The sequence below is a fragment of the Arabidopsis lyrata genome (genome assembly GCF_000004255.2).
Source record: "Arabidopsis lyrata subsp. lyrata unplaced genomic scaffold ARALYscaffold_8, whole genome shotgun sequence".
NCBI lineage: Eukaryota > Viridiplantae > Streptophyta > Magnoliopsida > Brassicales > Brassicaceae > Arabidopsis > Arabidopsis lyrata.
The window spans coordinates 6920823-6935630 of record NW_003302548.1 but is presented as its reverse complement, the minus strand read 5'-3'; the positions used below and the strand labels follow the sequence as shown (position 1 = coordinate 6935630).

At 33.7% G+C, this 14808-nt stretch overlaps 2 protein-coding genes across 4 annotated transcripts; one reads left to right on the top strand and one right to left on the bottom strand.

Moving 5' to 3' along the window:
• Window positions 1-3667: 3667 nt before the first annotated feature.
• Window positions 3668-6548, bottom strand: LOC9301626 (serine carboxypeptidase-like 41). Of its 3 annotated transcripts, none has more exons than XM_002863760.2 (11): window positions 6431-6548; window positions 5768-6036; window positions 5563-5670; window positions 5377-5469; window positions 5203-5295; window positions 5037-5122; window positions 4669-4947; window positions 4457-4590; window positions 4267-4359; window positions 4077-4194; window positions 3668-4004 (listed from the first exon to the last, which is right to left on the bottom strand). In XM_002863760.2, exons 2-11 carry the CDS (start codon window positions 6012-6014, stop codon window positions 3837-3839), a joined length of 1419 nt encoding a protein of 472 aa, XP_002863806.1. In that variant the 5' UTR covers window positions 6015-6036; window positions 6431-6548; the 3' UTR covers window positions 3668-3836. The 3 variants fall into 3 exon arrangements, with proteins under 3 accessions (XP_002863806.1, XP_020891322.1, XP_020891325.1); XM_021035663.1 differs by having other exon boundaries at window positions 6378-6470; XM_021035666.1 differs by lacking the exon at window positions 6431-6548 and adding an exon at window positions 6276-6315.
• Window positions 6549-7938: 1390 nt separating this feature from the next.
• On the top strand, window positions 7939-8316 carry LOC9301625 (defensin-like protein 115). Its single transcript, XM_002865505.2, has 2 exons — window positions 7939-8048; window positions 8139-8316. The coding sequence occupies exons 1-2, from the start codon at window positions 7961-7963 to the stop codon at window positions 8300-8302; spliced, it is 252 nt and encodes an 83-aa protein (XP_002865551.1). The 5' UTR covers window positions 7939-7960; the 3' UTR covers window positions 8303-8316.
• Window positions 8317-14808: the final 6492 nt, after the last annotated feature.

The window sequence follows — 14808 nt, the reverse complement described above, 5'->3', positions numbered from 1 at the left end:
CAAGTAGGAAGGTGAAGTGAGACTAGCTCGGTCCGATTGTAGGGTCGGTAACAAGTCTTTAAAGCCTCCTGGACGTAGCGGACCGGCCGTCGGACAGGGGTGGGCCCATGGGCCCGAGAGAGGACGTGGGGCCCACTGGTAGGGACGGTCGGAGCGTTACAAGTGGTATCAGAGCCGAACCCAGACGAGTGTGGAGTCAAGAGGGCTCACACCATCGTGGGTGATTGTCTTGATACGCAACAAGGACGTTGCGATCTGTTAGTGGGGGTGAATTGTAACACCCCGGTTTCAAGAATATGATGGTGCATGCGGAGAGGTTTATAAGAATTGATTTGGTCACCTATGTCACCAAAGTGCACTTATCTTTTCGGTCAACTGTCCTGAGAGAACTTCACAGTTAAGCATGCTTGGGCTGGAGTAGTTTCAGGATGGGTGACCTTCCGGGAAGTGATTGTCGGAACTATGTGAGTGAGGACAAAACACAGGGAAAGATCATGTGGTGATTTGTAGGGTCGGTAAACAAGTCTTTAAAGCCTCTCGGACGTAGCGGACCTGCTGTCGGATAGGAGTGGGCCTAGGCCTGGGCAAAAAACCCGGACCCGATACCCGAACCGATACCCGGACCAAAAAAATTGGGTTGGGGCGGGTTATGGTATTAGAAAATTACCTCATTGGGTAGAGTATTGGATTACCCGTGAGTATCGGGTCGGGTCGGGGATTACCCGTTACCCATTTAGGGTACCCACAAACCCAAAAAAATACACATGTTTATATATGTATATAGATAATTAGATATATAGTCTTATATAGTTATATACTTATATGTATGTCCTAGGTTTTAGGTTTTGTGACTTTTGACGTTTGAGTTTATATATGTATATAGATAATTAGATATATAGTCTTATATAGTTATATACTTATATATATACTTATATATATGCAATACACATATGTTTATATATGTATATAGATAATTAGAATCTACTCTTAACACTTAAGAGTGAAATAGTCATCTTTGTTATTTTGGATTGGATTTAGTATTTAAATGTCATGTTTGATGTTCTATTCTCTTTATTTGATCATTTGAGTATGTAAAGTGATTTTAAACTTCGGTTATTACCCAAACCGACCCGAACCCGACAATACCCGAACCGGACCGGAACCGAAACCATAGAAATACCCGAATGGACCATAAATTCATTACCCATTCAACCCGAACCCGAACGAGTTTTACCCGAACCCGAACGGGTTACCTATATGCCCAGGCCTAGGTGGGCCCATGGGTTCGAGAGAGGACGTGGGGCCACTGGTAGGGACGGTCGGGGCGTTACATACAGTATACGCTTATTCAATAGTCTTTTGCTTAAGTAGTCCACAAAATTATCAAATGTATTTAGTGTTACTAAATGAACTAATATGTTAATCATATGATTAAAGAAAAATAGAAGACATAAGATAATTACCAAAAACTAATATTTCTTTACATAAAAAGATTAATATAAAATTGTAATTAAACTATATGATAGTTCACATTAATTTTATTGAGAGTATACAACTCTCCGTTACTCCGTAGTCTAGAAACCTATAAGACACAAGATACTTACAAAGAAATAAGAAATGGTGAAGGAAACAATATGACATGGAAACAAAAATCACATGGAGAAATAAGACATGTAGGCTCTAGCTTGAAGAACAAGCAACCAAGTTGTGGCAGTGATACTAAAAGAAAAATCGATATCATATGCTTTATTTGCTAAACGAACAATCAAAATTAATTGATTATTGGTAATTCTTCGGAGGTTTAAAGATTCAAATAATTATATATATATATATATATATATAATTTCGACATTACTTTCATGAATTATGATGCAAATAGTATCACTCATTGTTACGAATCCTAATATTCACTTTCTCAACATAGCCAAAAATATAAGAATACAAACTAATATAAATAAAAATTAAGAGAATAGAAATATAAAATAAATTACGAGAGAAATATAAATGAGAAAACTATTCTATTGTAATAATAAAAAATAAGGATGAATTAAAATTTTAATAAATTAAAACGAAAACATAATGATAAATAAATGTATATAAGTAAACAATAAAATTAGTATCATGTATGTTTTCTATACTAAAATGTTAAATACAATATCACATGAAATTTTCACAATATACACTAAAGAAATTAAAACAAATTATTTAACTAACAAATTTTAAAATATCAAATGTCAAATATACCGAGCGTACCCCGGATTCGCCCCTAGTTAAGATAAAAGTACATTAAACTAATTATATAGTGTTTATATTATAACTATTAGGACATAATGTCCCACATCGGAAGTTGGAAGGGATCCTAAGTAATATATAAGGGATATGGGCCACTCCACTCATAGCTAATTGATTTTGAGTTAGAAACCCATATTCTAATATGGTATCATAGCCCGATCCACACATGTCCAACCCGATCCGACCCAAAGATGGTCCAATCATCGACAAGGCCCAAAATTGATGCCGTCGATCTAAGCCCGAACATTCCGAGATTAATGGCCAAAGAGCCATCATCTCGAGGGGGCGTATTAGGACATAATGTCCCACATCGGAAGTTGGAAGGGATCCTAAGTAATATATAAGGGATATGGGCCACTCCACTCATTGCCAATTGGTTTTGAGTTGGAAGTCCATATTCTAATAATAACATGTTCAACTTTCTCACATATTAATTAAAATATAATTTTATTTTTCAAAATCTAATGTTATTCCAAATTTCATGGATATTTATTATGTTAAAATAAGTTGTGTGTGATATTAGTAGCAGTATGTTTTTGTTATTACATTATCCTCCAAAATGGATTTCAGTTTTTTAATTTTATTTTATTTTTAATTTTTGATTCTGAAACCTTGTAATACCAACTAATATAACTTTAATTGTTACATAAAAATAATTATATTATAAGTGAATGAAAAATAGATATTTTGCGGTTCAAATAAAAACATAATATGATTCATAGTTAGTTCAATTGAAATTCAAAATAATATTTTCATGACAACATACTAAACTTTTTGAAAAGATTTTTCAATTTATCGGTGTATCACACGGTTCCTAATCTAGTTACTTGGAAACAATTGTTACAAAGATCAAAGGAGCCTTGCAACAACGACAAACCGGGGTGAACAAGTCCGGTACAATTACCGATTACAAACAAGAAGAAGAGCCATGGAACCACAATTAGAGAGAATCTCTGAACTTTGAGAAGTGCCTTCTCAAGTGTTGTTAAGTATCATTAGACAGTCTAATGATATTTAACAGTTAAAAATTTGCATCATTCATGTGTTATTTGTCATCGTAAAGCCAAATGCTTCCGAGATTCCTAAATATGAGGCCTATATGCATTCGAATTGGTCAATGAGATAGTCTGGGCTCTCAGCTGCAAAAACAAACTGCCCAAAGGTTCAAGATTCAACATTGCACCTATCACCTATGGTCCGTCCATAAGTTGAGACGGAACAAGAATGTTGTTCAGGTCGGTGTCTAGGACAAGGATATTTGGTTTGGTTATGATACAAGTAGGCCAATCCCACAAAGGATCTTAAGACAGTACCTTTTTTGTATTATGTCAACGATTCTGAGGGGAGATTATGTATCGTTTAGATCATTAAACAATCATCATAATCAACAATCATCATAATCAACAGACGTGTTTTGTTACTAATAATCGTATGAAATATGTCTCATCACCTAGACACAAGCAGGGCACAACATAAACCCTTATATTTTCTTATCTCTACTCATCTAAGGATATATACTCTCATAATGAGGTTGCTTCTCTTCCTCAATCATGAAAACCTATATCGGTCTTGTTAGGCAATCTTTGTCCACGCACAAAGGCGCTGAACAGATGCAGAGCTCGAGAGGGCTGCTTGTACGCCACCACATGAGCCGCTCCTCTCACTGTTGCAAACGTGAGTAGGTTTCCATACTCGATGGCCCAGCCTCCAACCTAGTCAAAATCCCAAACATCCATAATTTAATTCACACTCAGTTTGAGAATTGTGGTGTGTAGGCAAACTACCTGTCTTTTATGGAACCACACTCCATATGGAACTGTCGTCTTGAAATTGAGATCGTCGGCGAGTTCTTGTACGACAGTTCTTGTTCCAAGAAATGGAACTACAGAATCTTGATCTCCACTTCAATTGTCAACAAGCTGTGTGTTAGGTACAAATACAGGAGCAGTAGGAGATTTTTAATAGAAGTATTACCTGAAGATCCAAACCGGAATTTTGTTCTGTATAATTCTCTTCAGAGTCGGAAGCATGTTGGTGTTTATATCGATGCCAGAGTAGTTTAACAGGCTGTGACACATAGTGAAAGCCATCAGAGTATAGAGTTCAACTCTGGTTATAAAGAATCTTCATTTTAAGAAACTGAAAGGACAGGAAAAGAACTTACTTGCTGCACAAAGACCATTCATAAGGCAGATGAGTGCGGTTCGCGTGAAGCGCCATCTGTACCTCTGGGAGATTAAAGTAGAACTGTCTTTCGTAGGTCATACAGACATCCACTCCCATGCTCATCTTTGTGGCCTGAAACCATTTCAAAAGTTTAAAGATAAATTCAAACAAAAGTTTTGTCGGTGGAACATAAGATGGAAAACGGCTAACCATTTGCTTGAGCCTTAGTTCTTGTAGGACAATGGACGGGTAGCAAATGTCAAGGAGAACATCAAAGTTGTTGACATATTCAGTGATGACGATTCCCGCTTCAGTGGTAGCGTCGTTGCAAGCATCACTTGCGTTATGTGGGTACGCATATGTGTAATGTGAGAAGTCACATTGACTCCTGATTGTGCGTCCCACTATATCAGAGATCATGCCATGCGACCAGAAGAACTCGTATACAGCTGGAATGTCCCTGTCAAGCTTAAGAAGTGGATTCCCAATCTGACCAGAAAGAAAAAAGAACGAAGAAACAATTCAGAAGAGAACCAAAAGAGTTGATGGAACGTCAAGAATAAGGTTCTTTTGCTTACCGCAATGCCTTTGATGTTGAATTTGAACCCGCTCGAGTGTGAATTGTAGCTGAGAATCGCATCAGCCAGTTGAGGTATGTAATGTCCTGTGAGAATATATACATCTAAGAATAGTTCTGTTTTCAAGGTAAATATTTAATAGATTTCAAGGATATCAAAGACACACCAGCATAGCTTTCGCCTGTGAGAAAGAGGTCGCGAGACTTCAACTCCGGGAACTTATCGAACCATCTCAACAAGAACACAAGCATATCACTGGCTGTTCATATACAAAACAAGTCAGAAAAACAACTATCTTCTAATATACAAATCCTCTGAAAGTTTGGGAGTTAAAATTTACCAGCAGACTCGTCCCCGGCGTTGTAATCAGAGCTTCGGTTGGAGTATGACCATCCAACTCCAGCCGGTGAGTCCACAAATAGCAGGTTCGATGCTACACATTTTACAACAAGATACAATAAAATCAGATGTAAGATCACAGTTTTGTGGTCTTTCATTCTCTGCATAAAACTATAAAAAAATAGACCTTTGTTCCACGACATGGAATTAATGCGAAGACCACGGCCATCGCCTGTGGGGTAAAATGGACCTAGCTCAGTGAAAGCTCCTCCACCAACTGAAGAACAACCTGGACCTGCAATTCATTTCACACATTTCTGATACTCAAATTCCAATTAGATAGGGAAGTCGCTTCATGCCTTCATGTATTAATTGAGCAACATAAAACGAACCTCCATTGAGCCACAATGTTAACGGTTTTGTGTCAGGACGTTTTTCAGCCTCCACGAAGTAGTAAAAAAGACTCCGCCCAACAACCTTGTCGATATCAACATACCCGGCGTATTGTCTGAACGTTACCATTGGTTGCCCTGGCAGCTTCACAACAAAATCTGCTTCTGGGTACCCATCTGCAAACGACAGGACTACTACCAGCAGCACGCCCACAACCGCCACGGCTTGCCAAGACAGCCTCGCCATCTTTTAAGACTTTTCTGAGTACCTGTAACATATACAGTGATATGTCAAAGGAATCCACGACAGATTTGCTAAACCAAATTGACACAACGAGGAGACAAATACTCTTATGAATTATCAAGTGACAACTAATCTATTATGTAATCAAAGCAAGTTTTTTCCAGATTGAGAAAATTGCAGAAACGTTGAGACAAGAGGACAATTATCAAACAATGGAGATTCTTGATGACTCTAACAGTAAAATCTAAGTGCTAAAACACTTACAAAATCAGCAAATTAGGGTATAAGAACCCAAACCCAGTAGAGAAAGAACTGTGAAATGATTCTGGAGAAATCACAAGTAAAGCTTGAATCGTTGATAGATACCTAAAGTTACGAAATTGGTGAACAATGATGCCCGAGAGAAAGAGAGAAGATACCTAAAGTTACGAAATTGGTAAGATATCACTACAAAACAGGAGATTGCTACGGACTGTTTGATCCTCACGATTCTTACAGAGGAATTTTAAGTGGCGATTCTTGTTTATCTTCTTCAATCGCACAGTGGGAGTGACACAACTTTAAAGTGTTTAAAAGTTTAAGACAGAAGAAGAGTAAAGTGTGTTGTACGGAACCCAAAAACCGAAATAAGTCGAATTTATTGACGCGGCATGCTTTCTTCTTGTTTAGCCGGATTAGTAATGTGATTGGTCCTTTCACATGTGACATGTCCTTTTTAATTATTACTATTATTTTCCCCGCCAAATTACTCCTTGTTTAAACGGATCAAGACGAATAATGTCCTTTTATTTTTTTCAAGGTATTAGCAATTTGAGATTTTCATTTAAATTTTTGTTTCAACCACAAATAATTTTGTTTTTTTAGTTAATTTCATATTAAATTATTAAATTTACTCAATCATATAAAAACAATTAGGAGGAAGTAGAAAAGAACTAAATTCAAGGAAAAAACATGAAGAAGAATTATTGAAAAAACGAGAACCATCATTTTTTTCTTTTATTATTTTTAAATGAATATATTAATATTTTACCAAACATAACCAAAATAACCGGTTTATTAATTATGGAATCATTTCCACCCAACCTATATCACTGTTATACTCTATAATAAATGAGAAATTTATAATACTAAATATGAAAATAGATATTTTAAAATTTTTAATAAAATTAAAGATAAAATGTAAGAAATATCAATCAATAACAAATAAATAAAATTATAATTCTTTTAAAAAATTCAATGATCAGATTCAACTAAAATATAAACCATGCATCGCGTGGGCACTAATATTTTTATAAAATAAACTTTTACATCGTCGAATTTTGGTGTGAGATAGAGTTGACGAACATGTCAACATTATATTCAATTCGTTTAGTAAAAATAATTAAATAACTACACTGTTATTAGCTGTTTTAAATGGAGATAGTGTTGGTGCACACACACAAAAAAATGGAGATCATAGTGTTGGTGCACACACACAAAAAAATGGAGATAGTGTTGACCGTTAGTTACTAACTTAATATGTATAAAATAATATCAAATTTTCACTAATAATATGGAGAAACGATTTCATATTTTACTGTATGTATAAAATAATAAATATGATCTCACAAATGTTAAAAACTAATAAGGTAACATTTATTATAAATATAAGGAAATTAGTTGAAAGATTCTTTGGTTCATGTATAAGACAAAACGTACTTTTTTCTACATACCTTTTCCATAGTTAAAGAGTATAGAAGATATTATCGTATCCCTCTTTGCATATTAGTGTTTCTTTTCTTAACATATTTGTTAGTGAATCTTGTGTCTTTATTAGTTTATGCTTTCACAGGAAATCCAAATCCCTAATTCGCGAATCCAAAGCTTGTGTATATATATATATATAATCAGCCACAAACTCTAAACAATAAACAGAAAAGTACAAAGTTATCAAAAAGATTATCATAGAAATGGCTATCACAAAAAAAATGCTTGTCGTATTACTTCTCACCATTCTTTTTGTTACATCGTCAGTTCATTGTTCTGATAGCACTTTTGGTACGTACCAATCTTATTATACTCTCAATTTTTTTTTTGTGATGAACATATTTTTATCCTTTAGATGATTATAATGATTTGTTTCAATAGGTATTGGAATCAAGCAAGATTGGAAAAAATGCTTCGGTCCAGAACCGTGTATGAATGGAGAAGGAACCCAAGGATGCATGACGTGGTGTAGAAAAAACATAAACGTTTTATTATATGGTGAATGTACTACTAATCCTGCTCAATGTTGTTGTGTGACAAAATAATCTAATCAAAGATTATAATTTTCTATAAAATAATTTTTACTAGTTTCATCTCCAAAAGTTTGTGAGAATCCAGAATTTATTAGTTTTTCTCCTCTCTTTATTTGATTTATGACTGTTTGAAATTTCAAACGAATATTTTGGAATTTAATATGCTAGATTGCACCCGCTTAATAATAGACTTTAGTATTTCAGTTTGGATTTCTTAATGGTTTCTGTTTTGTATAATATCAATTACAAATATATATATATATATATCACTTGTCTACATATATCGAGGTCATAATACACAAATTGTACCAAATCAAAGTTTGACAAAACAAAAAAGAAAAATAAACTCGAACGAAGTTTCCATGTAAAAATCTCTTACTAATAAAAGATGTTCATCGAGACTTCTCAATGTGTCCACATCAGCAAACCCAAAACACTCTAAAATGGTGCGACATCATCATACTCTAAATGAGTAAATGCTCTTCTAGTATAAACTCTCCCGTAACTTAATATTGTTTGAGAAAATATTTGTTGGACTGAGCCAATAAGAGAAGGCCCAACTAAACTACTACAGCCCAAACAAGAAGAAATATACCTTTTGAGTTTTCAAATCTCAGAACTCGACGATCGTCATCATCTTCGTCTAACCTAAATCACTACTGTTTAAGTCGAATCGATTTGTCTTACAAGTTTTTTTTTTTTTTTTTTTTTTTTTTTTGAAAACTCAGGGGAATCCCAAACCTATGGAGGGGCCCAGACTAATCCCCTGGGGGAGGTGCAGCCCACAGATAGACTCTCTCTCCGGGTATGCAAATGGGCCGAAAGCAAGGGCCCATATCCATGTGGCCAAGTGGAGATCTAGCAATTGCGCGCTTGCGGAGAATCGATCCCTGGCCTAGACCAACAGGGCAACTCCTCCACAAGTGGCAACCACTAGACCAAGAACACTTGGTTTTGTCTTACAAGTTACAAACCCCTAAAAAGAAACTGCCATCGTTTCCACTTCGTCATCTTCATTGTCCCCTATAATGATGACCTGACCTCTCTTCCGAAAGGTTTATAAAACCATGCCCTACGTAACTGTACCAGTCAACCAAAAGCCTCTGCAATCAGCATATCAAATCTAATCATGGCATATAAAGCTCTCTGCACTTCTTACCCGCCATCAAATTTTTAGATTTCGAACATTGTTTCAGAGAAAGATGATGTCACGAAAGATCGGGTCGAAGCTACGATTCTCCCTTAGTAAGGGATTTCAAACTCTATTCCACACGTCGAAGGTCAAAGCTCTTCATATCGTGAGTTTGATATATCATAATGGAGTTTTAATGTCTTTGCGAATAACTCAAAACCAAATCCAAGAGTGTTTTTGTTGCAAGGATATATATATGCATAGTTTCTTTGGTACAATATGTAATTCAGGTTACTTAATTCGAGAGCAATCCATTTCCCTTTTCGATCAATGCTTACGTTCAAACTGTTCCATTTTTAACTTTGATTGTTTCATATAATGCTTGAAGGTTTTAACTTCTTCTAAAAAAACATTAATCGCTTTCTTCATTTTCTTTGTTTGAGAACTAATCGACTTGAGGCTCATTTTTAAAGGGAAATTCATGCTTTATGTATAAAAAAAAAATCTCAAAATTCTACAACAATGGAAGCACTATACTCTTTTATTCAACTCATCGATGCCCAAATATCTCTGTTTTTGCTGGTTGTTACTTATTACTACTTATTGATAGACTGATAGTTTGTATCGTTTGCTCGTGGAAATTACTTTCCGTATACAAACAGTTAAATTTTACATATAAAAATAACATTGAGTTTAAGATTCTAATTATGTTTTTGAAAAAAGTTGTATGAACCCAAAGTTATTACAATGGAGAACAAAATTTTGTTAAGAAAAATAAAATAGAGACCAATATAGAAAAATAAATGACAAAAAAAAAAGTGGCAAGAAGACATATAGATGAGGGTAATACAATGCACAGTAATCTATATATAATAGTAATCTTAATAAATGTCTTTTAAACCTCTGAACGGTTGCGTTTTTTTTATCGCAGCCTTTCGTTTAAATATTTACAGTTGTATTTTTTATTGAATTTTCTCTTTGAGTTTTCGTTGAATTATTTACAGTTATATTTGTTAAATTACAGTGGTATATTTTAAGTTTAAGGTTATATTTTTAAGGTTGCATTATTCATTTAAAGTTACGTCATTCCATTATATATTTTTCATTGCATTTTTTGTTTAGTTAGTAATACTACAGATTTTTTTACATAAACCATTAGAATACAAAGTTGCGATAATAATCTCAATAAATGCATTTTGCACTTCTGAACGGTTTTGTCCTTTTTATCGCAACTTTCGTTAAAATATTAACGCTTATTTTTTCGGGCGTGTGTTTTATCGCAACTTTTCGTTAAAATATTGACGGTTATATTTTTGTTGACGATTATTTTTTGGTTGTGTCTTTTTTTTTTTTTTCCCAACCTCACATTAATTAATAAAGAACTCCTTGATTGGTTGCCCAATTAGGAGGATAAGTGTCTACAAAAGAAACTTCAGAAAATAAAAGTCTATAAGAACGGGCTAAGCAGTTCGCTTTGACATTACATAAACGAGGAATAAGAGAGAGCGAGAAAAAGGGGAAAGAGGCACGGAGAAAACCAAACTCGTCTAGCAGATTGGAGAAAGCGGGCCATTCATCAGGGGACTGTATCATCGAGACTAACTCCGAACAATCTGTTTCAAACGCCTGACAATCTATCCTCCTTGAAAGGATATTCTTCATAGCCCAAATTAAAGCTTCCATCTCCTAATGAAGGGGGGAAGGACACCTCCGTAGGCACTTTGCACCGAACAGTATCGATTGATCATTTCCTTGAAAACAACACCATCCTAAACCCATAGTTGGATCCGAAGTTTTCCAAGAACCATCAAACCGACATCTTATCGATTGAACTGGGCGTTCCAAAGTTTCCGTAATAGGACTAGTTTCGATCAGATCCACCTGAGCTTCTTCCCACATTAATTTTTCACTCAAGGCAAGATTTAAAATATCTGTGGGTTCAGATTATAATCCCTTGAATATCTTTTTATTCCTATCTTTCCATATGAACCACAAAATCCAAGCATAACTATATGTTTTCTCTCCCCTTTCTAGAGTAGATGGAAGTCTCCAATAAAGATAATCTAGATTTGAGAATTCCGAGGTTAGAGGAAAACTACCTGATACCATAGGTATACCGAGGTTGTGTATTTTTATTGTAATTTTTCGTTAAAATATGGGCAGTTACTTTTTTTGTTTATGTCTTTTTATCGCACTTTTCCGTTAAAGTATTGACGGTTATTGTTTCTCTGTTGTTTATTTTTATCGCAACTTTCCATTGAAATATTAACGGTTATTTTTTCTCGGTTGTACCTTTTTATCGCAACTCTTCGTTAAAATATTGACGGTTACGTTTTTCTTTGACGGTTATTTTTTTGGTTGTGTCTTTTTATCGCAACTTTCCGTTAAAATATTGACGGTTACTTGTTTTCGTTTTTGTTTTTTTTTTATCGCAACTTTTCGTTAAAATATTGATTGAAATTTTTTCTCAGTTGTGTATTTTTATTGTAACTTTCCGTTAAAATATTTACGGTTATGTTTTCTCGATTGTGTCTTTTTATCGCAACTTTCAGTTAAAATATTGACAATTATTTTTTCTCGGTTGTGTCTTTTTATCGCAACTTTATGTCAAAACATTGACAGTTATTTATTTGGTTGACAATTATTTTTAAGTTTAGTCTTTTTATCGTAACTTTCCGTTAAAATATTGACGGTTACTTTTTTCGTTTGTGTCTTTTTATCGCAACTTTCCGTTAAAATATCGACGATTATTTTTTTTGGTTGTGTCTTTCTAACGCAACTTTCCATTAAAATATTGACAGTTATTTTTTCTCGCTTGTGTCTTTTTCTCGCAACTATTCGTTAAAATATTGACGGTTATTTTTTTCGTTGACGGTTACTTTTTTTGTGTGTGTCTTTTTAACGTAACTTTCCGTTAAAATATTGACGGTTATTTTTTTCAGTTGTGTTTATTTATCGCAACTTTTCCGTTAAAAATTTACTGTTATATTTTTTGTTGAAGGTTATTTTTTTGGTTGTGTCTTTTTATCGTAACTTTCCATTAAAATATTAACAGTTACTTTTTTCGTTTGTGTCTTTTTATCGTAACTTTAAGTTAAAATATCGACGATTATTTTTTATCGGTTGTATCTTTCTATCGCAACTTTCTGTTAATTTTATTTAAAGAACAGTGGAGAAACAAAAAATACCAATTCTCGGGCGAATTTCTTAGTCACCCACAAGTCGTGCTGAGTACCGATTCCATCCGAATTTTTGGGGTTTGACCCGTTAGAATTTCTCATCTCTATATTATAACTCTTAGATATGTATTTTGTCATTTATAAATAATTTTACATTCATAAAAATATTTCAAAAGTGTTTTTAATCACAATTCTTCTTTTTTTTTATATTTTTATTCATAAATTGTTTTAACCTATTTGGAAAATATTTACGGTATAACTTTAAAACATAGTTAATTTTATGTAATCATTCAAATATTTGAATATATTATCATAATATTTTAATACATAAACATAATAAAAATTATTTGTTGAAAATGAGTTTCTCCGCGACATCGCGGGGGTTCATAACCTAGTAGTAATAAAAATAATAATGAATTAAATTACAGTAAAAAAAATTATTGATTGTTTCACTAGCATGTATTAAAATTATCAAATTGTTTTAACTAAAAGAAACTAAAGATAGAGTAAAACTAAATTAACAAAATTGTGAAATCTATACCCGGACGTAGCCTGGATTTTTCCCTAATAAGTATATAATTAAATCTGTTTTAAATAATAAGTTAATGCAGGGATTAAAATGGTGACTTAAACGTACGAAAAAAGTTGGTAACTATGACCATGATTATTGGTAGGCTCTTAACCAAGTCTTAGGTAAATCTTAAGTATTAAAAAGTATTTAATTAAATTTCAAATGGTAAGATTGGTACGAAAAGTTTCTTAGCTAAGAGCCAAAACATGTTTGTAAGAAGTAAATCTTAAGATTTTAATACTAAAAAATTACTAAGAGCCATTGTTAAGAAACCCTTGATAATCATGCCCTAACATTAGAGAAGTTATCCTACCGAACCGAACCGGAGTTAACCAGCACTTGCATCATACTAATTATACAGGTGCGTCACGGCGTCAGTAAAATTAGAGTTGTATTTCAATTTTTGGGTTCTCTTTAGTCATTTTCTTTCACTCACAATGTCCAATTGAAGAAGACAAGACCAGGATTATCACCAAATTTCGCTGTAATATTCTTTAGTTTGATCTTGAAGATCGAACAATCAGTAGCAATCTGCAATTTCGTAAAATTTTAGGGTATATTCTTTATTTTTTCTCAGTTCATAATTCAGCAAACGGATAAAGTTTTTGTTCTTGCTGTTGTTTGTAACATATACGAGAATGCACTTTGTTCATGCTTTACTCGCAAATTTTCCAAAATTATTACACAGCTCTTACTCTAATATAATGGGTTTGGGTTCTTATAACCAATTAGCTGATCATAAAGCGTTTTAGGAAAACCGCTAATAACCGCAACAAACCGCTAACAACCGCTAGGCGGGTGATAGCTAGAGAACCAATCAACACCTTAGTAACTTAGATCTTATTGTTAGAGACATCAAGAATCATCATTGTTTGATATATTACATTTGTTGTCCACTTATCTCATTGATTTGAGCAATGTAGTATTTTAGTTGCGAAATGCAATTGTGAAAATCTACAAAATCTTTTAGTCGTTTTGTTCCTAATTTAAAATTGTTTTGTTTCATATCTGCAGCTAAATGATAAGTCTTTGGTATGCAATGTATTCATTGTGAAGCGGACAAAAAGACAAAAATTATGCTCGCTTTAGATCACATGTTACAAACATGATCCTTATCTAAGGGAGAGCTCTATCTAAGGTAACATCATATATGGGCTTTTCCTATGATCATTAGTTTACACATATTTGGAACACTATTTATGGAAAGCTCCCGTTAATCATCACGAATAGGGGCGGACCCACTTACAAGAAAGGTGGGTCACCTGATCTGGGTAAATTAATCAAATATATTTTAGTGTATATAAGCAACAAAAGTTCCAACAGCATAGTTGGTATTTTCCAAGTTGTTGACACATCTAAACCCGGGTTCAAGCATCCCAAATGACATATTTGGGCTTTTTTTTTTCCATTTTAACTTAAATGCATATCTTTTTGTCTTATATACTTTAAAAAATTAAAAAATAACAGCAGTTTATATACTCTTTTTTTATTTACTTATGAAATTTTTTTTTTTAAATATTGACCCGGGTAAAATTTATTTCTTGGTCCGCCATTGATCACGATGAGAGTTTTCTAATGAACTCTATTAGTATATATGAAAAGTTAAATATGACAACATTTACAAAATTTGGATAGA